At 48.0% G+C, this 17,587-nt stretch overlaps 1 protein-coding gene and 3 non-coding genes across 5 annotated transcripts; all 4 read right to left on the reverse strand.

The window, feature by feature from the left end:
* Window positions 1-10,337: 10,337 nt before the first annotated feature.
* On the reverse strand, window positions 10,338-14,202 carry LOC103527962 (60S ribosomal protein L17). Of its 2 annotated transcripts, none has more exons than XM_030468397.1 (7): window positions 14,153-14,202; window positions 13,707-13,759; window positions 13,561-13,601; window positions 12,467-12,601; window positions 11,154-11,252; window positions 10,679-10,870; window positions 10,338-10,420 (listed from the first exon to the last, which is right to left on the reverse strand). In XM_030468397.1, the coding sequence occupies exons 2-7, from the start codon at window positions 13,744-13,746 to the stop codon at window positions 10,373-10,375; spliced, it is 555 nt and encodes a 184-aa protein (XP_030324257.1). In that variant the 5' UTR covers window positions 13,747-13,759; window positions 14,153-14,202; the 3' UTR covers window positions 10,338-10,372. The 2 variants fall into 2 exon arrangements, with proteins under 2 accessions (XP_030324257.1, XP_030324258.1); XM_030468398.1 differs by lacking the exon at window positions 14,153-14,202 and adding an exon at window positions 14,016-14,140.
* Window positions 10,560-10,630, reverse strand: LOC115600157. Its single transcript, XR_003988834.1, has one exon. It is a non-coding gene; the product is annotated as a small nucleolar RNA SNORD58 (small nucleolar RNA).
* LOC115600166 lies at window positions 10,938-11,007 on the reverse strand. The gene has a single exon (XR_003988841.1). It is a non-coding gene; the product is annotated as a small nucleolar RNA SNORD58 (small nucleolar RNA).
* On the reverse strand, window positions 13,852-13,920 carry LOC115600156. The gene has a single exon (XR_003988833.1). It is a non-coding gene; the product is annotated as a small nucleolar RNA SNORD58 (small nucleolar RNA).
* Window positions 14,203-17,587: the final 3,385 nt, after the last annotated feature.

Here is a 17,587-nt window from a genome sequence, read left to right on the forward strand (position 1 = left end):
TAACACATCCTGTAGAAGGGAGGAAGGATGGAGTCAAACACACTTTGTATTTCTGCATAAAAGGCTCAACTTCTCTCCACCTGTTAAATTATAAAGCACTTTCCATTTCAAGAAATGCAAATTCCAAAGCTAATTCAGCTTCTTGAAAAAGGCAGACTTTTTTTTTTTTTAAAAAAAGGTTTTGTTTGCCCTCACTAGTGTGATTCCTGCTGCTCTCACAACAGCTGTGCTGGAACTATAAAATGAGAACACCCTGACTTTACAGATTCAGAATACACTGCATATCAGCACCAATATTCTTTTCATCCAGTGGCAAAAAAGGGACTTTTATTACCACAAGTACAGCAATGGTTTTGAAAATATTACACAAGGTACCAGATAACCTCTCATGGACAGTGTTGGAAACTTTGCTCCATATGGAAGTTTTAGAATTCTGGATTAATTTCCCCCCACCCCTTTTTTTTTTAATACTCAGTATACCTATCTAAAATTAATTTATAGTAATGAATTCAGTTTTTACCATAATTAAAATGAGCAGCTAGACTGGATGAGACACAAAGCCTGGCAGGGTTATGGAGCAGATCATCCTCAGTGCAATCACACAGCACCTGCAGGATGGGCAAGGGATCAGACCCAGCCAGCATGGGTTTAGGAAGGGCAGGTCATGCCTGACCAACCTGATCTCCTTTTATGATCAGGTGACCCGTCTGGTGGATGAGGGGAAGGCGGTGGATGTGGTCTACCTGGATTTCAGCAAAGCCTTTGACACCGTCCCCCATAGCATTCTCCTGAAAAAGCTGTCAGCCCACAGCTTGGACAGGAGCACCCTGTGCTGGGTTAGGAACTGGCTGGAGGGCCGGGCCCAGAGTGGTGGTGAACAGGGCTGCATCCAGTTGGCGGCCGGTCACTAGTGGTGTCCCCCAGGGATCAGTATTGGGCCCAGTTCTGTTTAATATCTTTATCGACGACTTAGACGAAGGGATTGAGTCCATCATCAGCAAATTCGCAGATGACACCAAGCTGGGAGGAAGTGTGGACCAACTCGAAGGCAGGAGGGCTCTGCAGAGGGACCTGGACAGACTAGAGAGCTGGGCCGATTCCAACGGGATGAGGTTCAACAAGGCCAAGTGCCGGGTCCTGCACTTTGGCCACAACAACCCCATGCAGCGCTACAGGCTGGGGACAGAGTGGCTGGAGAGCAGCCAGGCAGAAAGGGACCTGGGAGTCTGCATTGACAAGAAACTGAACATGAGCCAGCAGTGTGCCCAGGTGGCCAAGAAGGCCAATGGCATCCTGGCCTGTATCAGAAACAGCGTCACCAGCAGGTCCAGGGAGGTGATTCTGCCCCTGTACTCAGCGCTGGTTAGGCCACACCTCGAGTACTGTGTCCAGTTCTGGGCCCCTCAGTTTAAGAAGGATGTAGAGGTCCTGGAACAGGTCCAAAGGAGGGCAACCAGGCTGGTGAAGGGACTCGAGCACAGGCCCTATGAGGAGAGGCTGGGAGAGCTGGGGATGTTCAGCCTGAAGAAGAGGAGGCTCAGGGGAGACCTCATTGCTGTCTACAACTACCTGAAAGGAGGCTGTAGCGAGGTGGGAACTGGACTCTTTTCACAGACAACCTTCAACAAGACAAGAGGACACAGTCTTAAGTTGTGCCAGGGGAGGTTTAGGTTAGATATTAGAAAGAATTTCTTCACAGAGAGGGTGATTAGGCTATGGAATGGACTGCCCGGTGAGGTGGTAGATTCTCCGTCCCTGGAGACATTTAAAAAAAGACTGGATGTGGCACTCAGTGCCATGGTCTAGCAAATGCTCCGGTGGGTCAAGGGTTGAACTAGATGATCTCTGAGGTCCCTTCCAACCCGGCTAATTCTATGATTCAAATCATGTTAAACCTACCCCAGTTAAGTTGCTACTAGCTTGGTATAGTCACCTCTTTTTGGAAGGGATGTTAAGGTTACTGCTACACATATTTAAGACATTTCACTCTGACACCAAGAAAAAAATCTGTCTAATGGCCAAAGAAATGTTTTTAAAAGAAAAATTCAACTACCTTGCAGGCTTTAGAAAGATACTTAGATGTTCATTAAAGGTCCACATTAAAAGGTCATAAAAAGGTCTGCCTTTTTTTTTTTCATCATTGGTATTCTCTGCTCTTGTTGAAAGCTTATACAATTATTTTGGCACCTGACCCTTCCCACAAGTGGGCATTATGCATATTTTTAAAAGAGAACTGTTTTATCTCTGCTGTAAATGTTGCCCACAACTAGAAGTCTACCCAGAGCATTAAAAGAAATACAGGTTGTTCAGCAGGCTGTATCTGTTTTGTCTGCACACCTCAGCCTGCATTACACTACACCTCAGGATTTAAATCCCTTATCTCCTGCAAATGAAATTATCCTTGCCAAAATGTGCAATTACAGCAAGGTTCAATAAGCTTTCCAACTCTGAAGAATACACTTGGAAGAAATACCATCTTTCAACAGCCACCTCCAGAAGAGCTCAGGAGCTGCCAAACAGGCTGACTTTTAATATCTTCTACAAACAAAATGCCAAGGCTGCTAATATTCACCAGGCTTAACCTCATGCCCAAGCGTCTGTCTTAAGCATGTGACAAACATTCTGGGATCCTCCTTGTAACTTGACAACATCACCCGGAGCACGAGAGCTATGTTGGTTTGGTATTAATTCACTTTTTACTGAATTGATCACTAAATATTTGTAGTGAAGAGCTCTGATGGCGCAACCAAGTTTGTTGAGCTCTTCACCACTGGGGTGAGGCTCGAGTGGCGCAGCCGGTTAGCGCGCGGCACTTATACAGCAAACCTGAGCAATGCTGAGGCTGTGGGGTCAAGCCTCCAAGTTAGTGCGGTACTGAGACAAAGCTCCAGGGGCGCAGTCAGGTTAGCACGGTGCTCATAGAAGCAGTAAAAGCCAAGCATACCGAGGTTGTGAGTTCCAGCATGAGCTGAGCTTGTGAGTTTGAGCCTTACCTTTTATTGGCTCCCTGGTCCTGCTCATGCGCAGTGGGGGCCCGCCCTAATCAGGCACAGGTGGGCTTAACACAAGCTCATGCCCACTCTCTGGCAATTAGTGGCACCTGGTTGCCTCATTTCACTACAAATATTAAGCAGTGGATGCTGTGCACTGGAAAAGGAGGAGGTGATGGTTGCTCCAGCCAGGTGAGAGGGTTGAGCAGGGTCCCCAGGGTTGTCCACAAGCTTCTCCTAATGAAAAAAAAAAAAGGGAAACGTCCCAAGGAGAAAGCAAAACCAAGGCCTACCTGAGCCCCTGGCCATCTGAAGAGCAACGGTGACTTTAAAGTCATCCCAACTGCAGAAACTTCAACGGTTTTCACTTGGGAACTGACAAAATGGGGGATTACACAAGCCAGTAGCCTGTGTGAGGAAACAGGACCCAACCACCCGGGAGCTTCTGTACACTCCCCTGGACTCAAAAAGTGCTCCATGGAGGCAACATTAGCAATTTCCTTACTTCTCCAGATACCTCAGATGATTGTATCTGCAGCCCAACACATTATCCCCTCAGCACACACAGCAAAAGAAATCAGATTACAGCCTCACAAACTCATTCCGCTCAGCATAAAAGGCTTAAAAAATAAAACAAAACAAGGAGAGAAAAGGAGGTTGGCATGAAAACATACAAAACAAATCCTGGTGTCAATTAAGGGACGATGTAAATCCTCTAAATCCTCTAAACCCATTTCATGTTCTCCTTCAGAAGTATGAAAACAAATTGGCAAGAGGGAGAGACTGAGCTGCTGTACTACAAAAACCACCACCGGGAGCTAAAGGAAAAAAAAAAAAAACCAACAAAAACGTTTGTTTGATAACAGCAAAGAGAAAAAAAAACAAACGCACTATTTCATCCTCTTTTTCACCATCAAGGAACGCGACTAAAGGCACAAATGATGGAGCAGAGGTAGAACCGATGCCGCCCTGGCTGTGGGGGTTTGGGGCACAGGGGGGACCCCGCCGGGGAGTCCCGGGGCCACCTCAGGCCCCTCAGCCCTGGGGAGGGTGAGGGGAGGGCCCAGGGCGGCTGCCGCTGCTCCCCTCCCAACCCGGGCAGCGTCCCCGGGACCTCTCCGCAGCGCCGGTGCGGAGTTACCTCAGACGCGCAGCGCTCTATCGCGATATGGGGACGAGCAACGATGGATACCGCGACCGGGGGACAACCGCGACACCCTCCCCACCACTGACAAGGCAAGAGGCGAGCTGAGGACCCGTACCGACCCGCACCCCCTCAGCCCTCACCCGCCCGGCCATCACCCCCCTGAGGTGCTGAGGTGAGGCGAGCCCGGAGGTGCCTCCCAGGCCCCGCTTACCCCCTCAGCGCCGCTCCTCCTCCACGCAGCGAAGCAGGAAGCTCCCGCAGCTCCAACACCACGGCGGGAACGACCCGCCACGCAAAGACAAAGACGAGGACGAGGACCCGGCCCCCGTCTCGTCCCGTCCCGTCCCGTCTCGTCTCGTCTCGTCTCGTCTCGTCTCGTCTCGTCTCGTCTCGTCCCGTCCCGTCCCGTCCCGCTGCTCCCCTCAGGGCAGACGCCCGCTCCCGCCCGCCTCCGGTCTCCACGTCGCCAGCGCCTCCCGCTGCGCATGCGCGGAGCCCGGATGAGGGGAGGTGAGGCGAGGCGGGCGACGCCGTGGGGAACGCTGGGAAATATAGTCCGGCTATGGAAGGGCCGCTTCCCGACTCTCGTTCCATCCCCCGGTTCCCCAGGCTTCTCCCGAGAACACGCGGGAGAAACTTCCCTTCGCTCCGGGAAAAGGGGAGAGGAAAGGGGAAGCTTTGGCGTCCCCTCGGCTGCAGCCCGTGTTTTCAGTCGGTGGGACCTGAGGGGACTGGGTGGGACCCAGAGTCTGAGGGAGGATTCACCAGGCAGGGCCCTGCCCTCAAAATGATTTATTATTTTTTTTTACCTCAGATAACCTCTCATCTTTACCTGAGATGATATCTAAAGCATCTGAGGTGGGGGGGGGTTTGTGCCATAGGGTCCGGGCAGTTCCTCCAAAAGAGAGGTTCCAGATGGTTCCATCTGAGGAACAATAGCCCAGGTTGCCCAGGGAGGTGGTTGAGGCCCCATCCCCGGAGGTGTTCAAGGTGAGGCTTGAGGAGGCTCTGAGCACCCTGATCCTGGCGAGGGTGTCCCTGGGGTTGGACTGGGTGACCTTTGGAGGTCCCTTCCAACCCAAATCATTCTATGATTCTAAGGGAGGTTCCCAATATTTCCTTCCAAAGGGAAACCCTTCCCAGTGTCATCAATCCAGAGCCTAATCCCATTATCACTCCATGACACTGAACACAGAGCCAGGCTCTATACATCTATCTGCAACACTTTTATTGGTGTGTTTGGAAAAGAAACTCATGGAAACATGGAAATTTTCTCAGTTAAATTAAATGTACCTGATCTCTTTGGGTTGGGTTTTGTTGGGGTTTTTTTCTGTTTAACTATTCACCCCACCACAGGATTACTGACCTCTTCTTGGAAAAGAAGAACAGAAACATCACCCTACATCTCTCCTGCCAGATCTTGCAGAGAAGTGTCTCCCTCAGGAAACCTTTGTGATCTAAAATCCTCCTGAAATATAAAATACCACATCACAAAGCACACACAGTGAACTTTTAGAAACAAAAAGGTGTTTTGGCTTTTTGCAAAAGCCAAAAATTGGTGGGTTTTGCCTTCTCAGTAGTCCTGGTGTTTAAATCTGGTGCTGGCACACAGCTAGGAGCCCCCTGCAGCCTGTGCTCTCACTTATACACAGTTTATTTTCCATGTTCCTGTCTGATACCCTTCCTTGTCTTAATAATCCCCTAAATAGCTCAAAATAATCAATTATTTGCACTTTATGAACTGACTGCCTACATTTGCAAATTAAAGGAGCACTTGGAAAGCTCTTGTTTTATTTTTTGTCCTGTTAGAGGGAGATGCAACTCCAAAACCTTGGCTTAGCAGACATCCAACTTTTTCTAAGTTACCTCTCCTGGGAGAGGAAGGGACAAATCTTTCCCTGATGTTCTGCAGCACACCCATAACTCCACATTTCCACAGCCATGTGGAAGACCTCAGCTCTGGAGTGACTTCCTGGGGCACTTTCCTCCTTTCCTGTCGCCAGGTGATGACAAATCCTTGGGAGTTCCCTCTGATTTTGAGGATGAACTCAGACACTAGGTGGTAGCAGAGGGGTTTATCATCTGGGGTGGGATCTGTTCTCAAAGTCCAATTAACCACAACACAGGGTGACATCCCCTTCCCACCAGGGGGATTAAGCCTCTGATTTGTTGCAACAAGATCTGCAAAACAGCCAGAAATTCAGAGGACAAAACCAACTGGAAATCAGCACAGCCTCTTCCCCATCAGAGCCCACACCCCAGGATCTGTGAGCAGTTGCAGGAGTGTATAATTAATGTTTTTACCCTTTATTGGAGGAATTACACCACACATGCTCAGGATATAGCCAGGTTTTACTGTCACAAAGGGAAGGAGCAAACTGCTACATGGATCAAGATGGGGGATCGTGTTCCAAGGAGGATGCAAAAGCTGATAAAGCAGCAAGAACAAATCCACTTCCCAACAGAGTAGCTCATTAAGGGAGAGCAAATACTATTAGGCCTTGTCTTAGGAGGGTTTTTTTTATTCAACTCATTACAGGAGCAACAGCCAATATCCAGATGTTGACATTTTGGATCAATTCACACAAGACCTGACCAAACCAGGCAGTGGTAGGAAACAATATTCCTCCCCAGAAGCATTTGGCAGGCATCAAGGAAGTTTTTGGAGTAATTATTTACCTGGTAGGAGAAAACAGTTGGAAGAACAAGGGTGGAGCTCAGTGAGCATTCAAGGACATAGAAAAACAGCAACACTTTTTTTTAGCATATATTAGGTAGGGCTTTTGGGGAAATGATATATCCTAAAAATGGCTGGAATGGTTTGGGTTTGAATCTTTTGAAGGAGAGCTCTGGTTTGGCAGAAAGAATGCCCACTTCTAACCCCTACAAAGCACAGGGACATCTCAAACTCTTCCCAACTCCACAGCTACAAGTCAGTAGAAGGAGAACTCTTCCCAGGAGAAGCAGAGCAGGACTTTACTTTGCTCATTTGCTTACCATGAAGCCAGCAGCTTTATGACCACCTTCACCTGAGGCCTGCCTGCAGGTTTTCAAAGCTTTTGTTGCCACTCTAGATAATTCTAGCTCAGAAACCTAAGAACAACTGTATGAAGCATATTATTAATAAAAACAATCCTGGTTCATTACCATTCTAATTTCACAAGCTTGTTGAAGAGATTTGACTTGCATTATTTTTTTTTTCAAGACCAAATTCTGTACCATTTTAAACCACCACAAAAAAAAAAAAAAAAAAAAAAAAAAAAAAAAAAAAAAAAAAAAAAAAAAAAAAGGAAGAACCATGCCCCTGCTGATCCTCTTCAGGAAAGAAAGGCACAGCATTTCAAGGAAAAAAAATAACAAATAGCAAATCAAGACTCTGCTTTTAGGAAGCCAAGTAAATTTTTGCATAGAGCAACAACTCCTTGAGCTTGCCCATAGATCTGACACGAAAAAGTTCTTTATTCTTCATAATTTAACCATGATGCTTCTCTTGATCCAGTGCAATTCATCATTTGTTAGCAAGGTCAAGAACAGGAACAGCTTTTTAAGGTGAAAGCCTGAAGTGTTGCACTAGCAGAGAGTGAAACTAAGGTGCTAAAATTTCCCTCCCAAAGCTAGATTTAGTTATAAATTATTGAACCTAAACTTGAATCACACTAAACAGATGATGGATGAAAAGCAGTTCCAGTGAAGAAAACCAGAAAACTTCAGTCTGCCCACATTTTAAATTAAGAAATATAATAGCTGCCATCTTAGTGGCAAAAGAGACCCTCTCCTCTAAAGTGATAAGGGCTTGGAATTCAGCTAAAACGTGCAAAGAAAAACCAGTCTCAGAAGCTGAGAAAAGTATCACCAGTTCATATTGGACACCAGGGAAGCAAATCCTTAGAAATTCCATCCTTTAATGTGTTTTCTTGTCGGAAACCTCCAGGGCTCTCTTTGAAGCAGTCCCATTTGCGACACTGTTGCTTTCAAACTGTGAATAAAGGACACCCTGGTTACTGGTCCCCAAAAAAAGGGACCCCAACCCCAGGACAGGAGCAGCTGGTGGAAAAAAATGACTTTTATAAAGATAACAAAGTGGTGGTGTGTCTAAATTACTGTTTGGCAGGGGGAAGGACTGTGCCATGAAACAAGGAATGGGACAAGGAAAGGCCTCAAGTTGTGCCAGGGGAAGTTTAGGTTGGAGCTGGGGAACAATTTCTCCCTGAAAAGGGTTGTCCCAGGGCAGAGGTGAAGTCCCCATGCCTAGAGGTGTCCAAAAAAGGTGTGGATGAAGCATTTCAGGACATGGTTTAGCTGTCTAGTAGTGTTGGGTTGATGGTTGGACTTATGACCTTAGAGGCCCTGTTCAACTTCAACAATTCTCTGATTCTATAAAAGACCAACCAGCAATTTAAAATAATAATTAAAAGATAAATAAAGTAAGCTTTTCCACCCAGCTACTTATTCTCACGTGCTGCCCACCTCAAACTTTATCTGGAGTGCCCCCGGTTAGCTACAAGCATTCATCTTACTCTGTAAATTCCAAACTCATCCTCCTGATCTCTTTTGGTGGCTGAAGGTACCCGAGGATTTCCAGAGCTCTCTCCTGTACTTTCTTTTATGGTGGTTGTTTCTTCCACAGCTTTTTTGGGCCAGACCCTCTTAATGAAGGGGGCTATGAGGGGGTAGATGTAGGGCTCAAGGAATTTCTTGTAGACCCAGAGGAGAACGGGGATGACGATGCAGGGAATGCACACCATGGCTTCCTCCTGCTCTGTGACAACCCTGGGGGATAAAAAAAAATATAAACAGGTTAGAATATGGCTTTTGGATGCCATGAGCCAAGAAAATCAATTTAAATAATGATTAAGGATTGTAGCTGATATGCAAATGTAGCAGTTCTTTAATAACTGATTAACTGTTATAAAGTTCTCACCAACCAGAGACACATTTTTTGAATTTTAAAATAAAAAGTTTGCATTAATTCATTTTACAACTGGAACTTGGAAAAATACATACAGAGGATGGAAGGTTTTACTTAAATGACACAAAACTACTTCAGATACAGTGTTACAGAACCTGAGGAATCATCAGCTGAGACAAAAGGAACAAAGGAGCTCGTTAAAGGTGCTCCAAAAGAGGATTTTATTTCCAGCAAGGTGCTGGGGGTTCCTGCTCTGGATGGAACCCTCAGGCCACCTTTCCAGTGCCTCTGCACCCAGGTCACCTCAAGGCTGCAGATCAAAAAGAAGTCAAACCTCTGTCAGATATAAAAGAAATATAAAATCCCTGACTGCTTTGGGGTGGAAGGGATCTTCAAGATCATTTTGTTCCAGCCCCTTTCCATGGGCAGGGACACCTCCCACCAGCCCAGGTTGCTCCAAGCCCCATCCAACCTGACCTGAGACACTGCCAGGGATGGGGCAGCCACAGCTTCTCTGGGAAACCTGGCACAGGGGCTCAGCACCCTCACAACAAAGAATTTCTTCCTCATGTCCAACCTCAATCTCCCCTCTTCCAGCTCGAAACCATTCCCCCCGTATAAAAACCTCCTAAAAGCAGCAATGCTTCCAGTTTTATCCTCCAGCTGATTCCTTTGTGCCCCAGCCACCACTGAGTGTCAGCAGAGGACACGGGTGGCAGTGGCAGATTCGGGTCGGGCTTTGTCCCCACACCGAACTGGCTCTTTAGTACAAGGATTACCGTGAAAACGGCTAAAAAACCCCAAAAAGGCTGCGCCGACAAAACGCTGGGGTTGTGTTCCTGAGAGGCCGTCTTGACCCAGAAGATCCCGGGACTGGGATGTTTGGGCTGGACCCGAGGAGCTCCTGGAGGGCCCAAAAGAACCAAACTGGTTTAAGTTCCACTCAAACGCCCCAAGCCCATCCGGGCAGGCTCACGAAAGGAGGGAGGGAGCCGCAGCCAACTCGGCCCGGGCCCGCACTCACCGCCCCCCCGCAGCCGAACCACACCGTTACCGGACCCACCCCCGAACCGGAACCGGAAAAAGGGGACAAATCACTAAGCACATGGCCACATCCCGCGCCGGAAATACGTCATCTCCCGGCGACCGTTCCCGGGCCATCCGCTGCCCCGAACCCGGGCTCTGCTTCCAACTCTTGGTTTCCATCCGAAATCTACGTCCCGCAGAGCTGCTCCTCCCCACCCCGGCCCCACCCGCGGGAAACACCCCTCAGGGAAGGGACCACGCTCAATCCCAACTCTTTTTTGGTTTTATTTGATACACTTTTTACTCCCGAGCCATCAGCTTCTGCTTCTTCAGCTTCTTCTGGGAGATCTGAAAGAGAGACCAAGAAATGAGAAGGGAGGTAAAGAAAGAGTCTGCACCTCCCTTCAAACATCCTACATGGAAATTGACTAAAACCACTGGGAATTGTTAGAAATTATTTCCCCCCCCAATTCTCAGTGTTTATGAGGTTGCTCAGAAGTAACGCAATTTTTTTTTCACAGGTGTTCCAAAGGTGTCCCAAGATGGTCATCACAGCAACCCCCAGACATCAAGGCTGGCACCTCCTGAACTGGAGATATTTGGTACCTTTTTCTTTTGAGCAACTTCCTCCTCTGGCTTGGGGACAATCTGCTCCTTTTCAGTGAGGATCATCTCGATGTGGCAGGGGGAGCTCATGTAGGGGTTGATGCGGCCGTGGGCTCTGTAGGTTCTGCGGCGCATCTTGGGAGCTTTGTTCACCTGGATGTGCTCGATCACCAGGGAATCCACATCCAGACCCTGGGAAGGAACATTCAACCTTCTGTTTGGTTTTCCTCACCAAAGAACTCGATGTTACTTCAGACTGACAGCTCAGAACAAACATCTTTTTTTTTCATGGTTATTCCAAAGGTGTCCTAAGATGGTCATCACCGCCGTCAAGTCATCAGAGCACAGAGCATGATCCAGAGGTACAAACCTCCCGACTCAACAGCTTTTGATTTTGTACATTTAGGGGAGCTGAGCCACGCTTCAAGCCCCCACCCAGCTCAGTGGGCACCCATGCCCCCAGCACATCACCCACCTTCAGCTCAGCGTTGCTCTCCGCGTTCTTCAGCATGTGCAGCAAGAACTCGGCGCTTTTCTTGGGCCACCGGCCCTGGGTCCAGCCCCACTGCTTGGCCTGAGGGAAGGAGAAGAGTTGTGATTTTATCCTACTACAATGTAACTCACCTCTCCTTTACACCCCGTCACCTTACAATTATTATAACAGCATTGCAGAGGGAAATAATTTGGTCAACAACTTGATGCTGGAAATAGGAGCAACAGTTTTTACAGGAGTGAATTAAAGGAGCATTGTGTTCTCCTCAACATGAGGAGAAACTTCTTCCCTGTGAGGAAACCCTGGCCCAGGCTGCCCAGAGAGGTTGTGGAGTCTCCTTCTAAGTTTTAATTTTATCCTGCTACAATGTAACTCTATTTGCACCCTGTCACCTTGGAACTATAACAGCACTGCAGAGCAAAATAATTTGGTTGACAACTCGACAATGGAAATAGGAGCAACAGGTTTTTAGGAGTGATTTTTATAGTCATGTTCTACTCAATATGAGGAGCAACATCCCTGTGAGGAAACCCTGGCCCAGGCTGCCCAGAGAAGTTGTGGAGTCTCCTTCTGCTTGGCCTGAGGGCAGCAGAAAAGTTTTAATTTTATCCTGCTACAACATAACTCACCCTTCCTTTACACCCCATCACCTTGCAATTATTACAACAGCATTGCAGGCAAAATAACTTGGTCTAAAACTTGACACTGGAAATAGGAGCAACAGTTTTTATAGGGGTGAATTACAGGAGCATCGTGTTCTCCTCAACATGAGGAGAAACTTCTTCCCTGTGAGGAAACCCTGGCCCAGGCTGCCCAGAGAAGTTATGGAGTCTCCCTCCAAGTTTTAATTTTATTCTGCTACAACGTAACTCACCCTTCCTTTATACCCTGTCACCTTGGAATTGTTATAAAAACATTGCAGAGCAAAATAAATTTGGTCAACAACTTGACTTTGGAAAGAGGAGCAACAGTTTTTATAGGAGTGAATTACAGGAGCATCATTTCTCCTCAACATGAGGAGCAACTTCTTCCATGAGGAAACCCTGGTCCAGGCTCTGCAGAGAATTTGTAGAGTCCCCTTTGGGGACTTTCAACCCCCACCTGGGTGTCCCATGTGGCCTGCCCTGTGTGATCCTGCTGTGGCTTGGCAGACCTCAGTGATCTCCAGAGGTCCCTCCCAATCCCTAACGCTGTATGATTCTCTAGTGGAATGCAGGTTAACTCTCCTTTGCCTTACACTTGCTGGATAAAATGCAAACTGAGGATGTCCTGCCCAGTTTCCCACCCCATCTCACCTGGGCACAGCGCCCAACGCCACCGTTGTAGCGTCGGAAGGGGACGCACTGCTTCTTCAGGGTGACATCCTTCAGGTACTTGGTGGCCTTGCGGATGTGCATACCCTTGATGGCCTGGGCAGTCTCACGGGTGTTCTGCCAACACACAGCACACCAGAGTCCCCCTCAGCACACCAAGTCACAAGGCAAGAACAAAAAAAACAAACCCCAAAACCACTTCTCTCTTTCCTGCATTTTCCGCTTCAGTTTCAGTTTAAGAGAAGCCCTCACACACACAAAATTAAAAGAGTAATTACAAATGCTTTTTATTTTGCTACAGACTTTTCTAACCCTTGCAGCTCTGCCATTTCTTTATTGTTTTTTTTTACCCAATATCTTTCTAACCAGCAAAAATCAAATTTGAGTGTTCATCACTTGCCATAGTTCCTCTTTGGCCACTAATCCAAAACCAATCAGGATAAATTCCTCCTAAAATGTTAAATATGACACCTCAGAGGAAGTGATGAGAAAGCAAACTACAATCAGTTTACTTTATGTAAGGGAATATGAAAGGAGAAGAATAGGCTTGGCTAGAAAAATGAAGGAGGAATTATTGGTGCTGAAAAGAGGACATGAAGCAAGTCGGAACATAACTTCTGTTACCTCATCACCATAAAAGAACAAACAAAAATAACCGAGATACTTTTCCACTCATATCACAGAACACCCAGGAGAAAAGCCCCTCCTCAGCTTTGCTTTTAGGGGGCCCAAAAAAGTTCTGAGGACCCCGTGTCCTCACACCACAAGGCTCCAGCCCTCCCCCAGCCACGCTTCATGGCCAGGTGAACCCCATGTTCCTTCCAACCAACCATCCAAAAAGGCAAAGTAAGAGAAAAGCAACCAAATCCCTCGTTTATCAGTCGGCCAATTCCTCCTCCTAAATCCACTGTATTTTATATTTTAAGTTAGACTAGGGGCTTTTAAGGATAATTAGGATAAGACATTACAAGCAGCTAAAGTATAGGCTGTGAAGTTTGCTGCCACCCTGAAGTGGCACAGGAGAAACAAAATATATTTTAAAAAAACCCAAACCCAAGTATATTTGCATTTCCCACCTTGAAGTGCACCCGCAGGTTGGATCCCCGGGACTTGCATGCTGCGGGAAAAAAAAAAAAAAAAAAAGACCAAGTTTTAGCATCAACACCTCAAGGGTTTCGGGGAAGTGTTTTTTTTCCCATAGGTCCCCAAAACGCCAACTCACATTTCGTGGGGTTCTCTGGGTCCAGGGAGTAGCGCACCATTTTGGGGGTTCACCTGCACAATTAATAAAATAAACCACAAAAAAACATTACATTTAGCTACTTAACGCAGAACCCTTATTCCCCTTACTGCCGCCACCTGAAGGAGCTGCTCAGAGACCATCGTTTCTTTTCACGCTAAAATCCAAAGGTGTCCTAAGAAAGTCATCACCGCAGCCACGGCCTCCGCCCGGAGCCCGCAGTTACCTCACGGACACCGACACCCCTCCCCCCAGCCAAACTCCGCCACCTCCCCGTCTTCCATCAAATACCGACGGCGGCCGGTGAGGTGAAGCGAGGCCAAGCGAATCCTCGCCCCCCTCATGGCTTTCCCGGGTCTCCCTGGTAAGGATGGGAGGGGATCGGGATGGGGATGTGAAGCAATCCCTACCCCCTATGGCTCCCTCACCTCAGGGCGGCGACGGGGAAGAGGCCGAGGAAAGGGGGGGGAGCCGCCACCTCTCGCGAGATCTGAGGCGGGGTTCGAGCAGGGAGCGTGGGGCAAGTGCGGGGCTGAGCGCGGGGAGAAGGCGCCGCAGGGAGCGTCTGAAAAGAGCCCCGCGGTGGGGAAAGCGGTTGGGGAGCAGCACGGGGACACCGTCACCCATCAGTGCCAAAGCCACCAGGGCTCTGAGAGCCCTCCGGGGATGGGGACCCCACCCCTGCCCTGGGCATCACCAGAGCTGAAGGAATTAAAGGGAGATGCTGCTCAGAGCATCACATCTGCACCCCTGTGTGCTGCCAGGCACCCATGGGTGCTCCCCACCCATCCCTTTTGGGGGTTCGGCTGGGCAGGGGGCACCCAGATAGGGTCCTTGGAGCAGGGAGGGGAATTTTATCAGCTCAAGGGTGGCAGAGCAGCCATCAGCCCAAGGAGCAAACCCCAGGGCTGCAGCTAGATGGCAGCTGAGGAGAGAGAAAAGCTTGGAAGCGGCATCCAAGAGCCAAGGGATAAACTGCAGCTGGAATTTCAGGCATCGATGATGTCCATTCTGGAGAGCAGGGAAAAAAAATTGTTCGCAGGAATAGGCTGCCCAGGGTCACCATCCCTGGATGTCCTCAAGGGTTGTTCAGATGTGGTGTTGGGAGATGTGGTTTGGGGGAGAATTTTGTGGAGCAGGTATGATGGTTGGGCTGGATGATCTCAAGGATTTTTGCCAACCTGAAAGATTCTGTGATACTATAATTATTTCAAACAAAGAAGAACCCACCATATTAAAAAAAAAAAAAATCAAAGACTTGTTGAAAATAAATATTTCCAAGAGCTGCTTGGGGAATTTGACAAAGCAGTGTTTTGATAAAACCAAAATGTTTCCAGGAATGTTACCCAGCTCCTGCAAAAGGCTCAGGGAAAAGTTTGTCAGACTGGGATAAAAACAAAACAAAACCCTAAAACCAAGAAAAAAAAAACATCTTTCTGAGCAGCCACAAGTCCAGTGTCCTGACACATCCCTGAGTCCAAGCTCAGCTGCATGGTTAGAAGTTGCTGGGGTGTAACTGTTCTGATCACAAAACTATTTTTGGATCTCTTGTTTAGCACAAAAAAACCCAAAGATTTGAAGCCAGGATTTTACCCAGATGGGAAGAGGAAAATTTGATGAATGCTTCCAAATATTTACATGGCTGGAAACTGTGGCACTCTCATTCTGCCTGCAGCTCTCCAGATCCCTGCCTTAAAAAAAGGTGCCTTTTGCTTTGCTTTCAAGGAGAAAAATTCTGAGAAGCCTCCAAGGAACTTTTAAGCAAACAGGGAAACCTGCTGGGATGCGGGCAAATATTACTGCTTGGGTTTATATATGAAATTCCTGTGGGGGAAAAAAAAAAATTTAGGAGCTCATAAGAACAGACTCCAGCTTTCAGTAACTGATGATTATTTTGAGATACTTGAGATTTGGGTTCATCAATTAGCACTTGGATCATCATCCAAGGACACCCAATGATGGTGATGTGAAGGAGGATCAGAAGAGACACCCCATGGCCTTCCTGAGGGAAGTGTTCCTGGATAAAAATAAACAGAGCAGGAAAAAGTTTCCCCTCTGGGGTCTCCTGACTTTGAGGAAATTATAAATCTGTAAACCAATAGCTCAGCTTTCCAACACTTTCTCAGTGTTTCACTTCTTCCTCAGGAACAAAACCAGTGCTGTTCCCAGGAGTGCCAAGTTTCCAGCTGCTGGGAATTAAGAAGTGGGATTCAAGCTGAGGTCCTCAAGCACTTCCCCACCACACTGTGGGAATCTCCTCTCACAGCACCACCTGAATCCAACTTTATTCCTTCATCCTTTCTGCACCCACCTCCATGGAGGAAACCAGGTGCTGATGGAAGAACCCAGCACCTTTCAGGCAGCTGCTGCTTAGCAGGAAAGCACAGAAGCAACAAGAGTTGGAGAGAAATTGGAGATTTGGAGATGTGAAACCTAAGTAGTGACAATTATCCCATGGTTACTTTGCTCATCAATCAAACCCAAACCAAACAGGAGATGTTTTCTCTTGCCCCGAGATGTGGAACTGGTGAGGACTTGCAGTGGTAGAAGTGCAGAGGGAGCAGGAGGTTCTGCTGAAGGTGTCAGGAAATGGGGTGCAGGTTTTTATCTTTCTTGGGAGGTTAACAAGAGCTCTCAGAGCTGGTGCTGAGCTCAGGGCTGAGCTTTGTTGGGATTTACCCACTTGCACCACCTGCCTTGGATATTTAGCTTGCATGAGCTAAAAGAACTTTTGCAGCTTCAGCAGAAAAGTTGAGAACCTGAGTCCAAAGCCATGTTCCTGAAAAGTCCTGCCTAGGATGGGCAGCTGCCTCCTGATCCCACTGGAATCTCAGCTCTGTAGGACTTCACCCTGGTGCTATCCCTCTTAATTCTCCTCTCCAGCCCCCCCAGCCCTGGTTCTGGTTCTGTGTGTGCCCAGGGAGAGCACTCAGTCCCAGCAGGCACTGGAAGCAAAGCTCCAGCAATCTTCAAACCTCAACCATTCCTCTATTTCCATGCTCCTCTTGGGATCATCCTCCTGGGAAGGGCTCATCACAAGGACAGCAATGGTTTCTTCAGTGATCCCAAGGGTCATTTCTTCCATCTCCTGAAAGAGAAACCTGCAGTAAGTGATAATATCCACGTAGGAGACCCAAAACCCTTTAGAGGCTTTGAAGACCCATCCAAAGCAGGAGGCCAGAGGCTACTCCAGGGCAAAGCTGTTTCCCCCACTTCTTGCTCTCAGGTTTTCTGGCAATTTTTTGGCTTCACACCTCTCCTCCTGACCTGCTCCAGGGGCTGGAAGGGGCTTGAACCCACTGAGAAGCTATGGGAGAGCCCAGCAGGCAGTGAGGAGAGTGCCAGTCCAGGAATGTTGGATCCCATAAATCCTTCCATGCTACAGGAAGGGGGTTTTGCATAGAAAAAGAAGGCAGTTCTTCAGCCTTATTGCAGGTTTCTTGGCATTTCTCTTCCAGAACCAATTTTTGCAGCCCAAGGGTTATGTGGGGATATGAAAACTCATACACAAAATTCCATACAAATGCATTGGTTTTCCAAAGCAAAAAAATCTTCAAGCCAAAGGCACCCAATACACTGGAAGCTTTCCAGCCTCCAGGGAGCTGCTGCACCTTCTTTGCCTGACCTACCCTCTCCTGACCATCCTATGGACTCCTGCACCCTGCCTCCCAAATCTGTGGCTCCTCCAGAGGCACAGCTTGATCCCATTTTTTGCCTTTTCTTCCCATGGTCAGCCTGGAGCAAAGGAGGCTGAGGGGAGAGCTTCTGGCTCTCTGCAACCCCCTGAGAGGAGGTTGGAGCCAGGGGGGGTCAGGCTCTGCTCCCAAGGAACAAGGGACAGGAGAAGAGGAATTGAGCTGGAG

Source organism: Calypte anna, chromosome W (genome assembly GCF_003957555.1).
Source record: "Calypte anna isolate BGI_N300 chromosome W, bCalAnn1_v1.p, whole genome shotgun sequence".
NCBI classification, from domain to species: Eukaryota; Metazoa; Chordata; class Aves; order Apodiformes; family Trochilidae; genus Calypte; species Calypte anna.

Excerpts from the sequence above, each read along its gene's own strand:
- LOC103527962 (XM_030468397.1), bottom strand. The coding sequence starts at position 13,746 with ATGGTGCGCTACTCCCTGGACCCAGAGAACCCCACGAAAT. Across the intron at positions 10,871-11,153 it reads AGAGCAACGCTGAGCTGAAG|GGTCTGGATGTGGATTCCCT; the intron begins GTGGGTGATGTG and ends GTTCCTTCCCAG. Across the intron at positions 10,421-10,678 it reads AAGTTGCTCAAAAGAAAAAG|ATCTCCCAGAAGAAGCTGAA; the intron begins GTACCAAATATC and ends TCTCTCTTTCAG.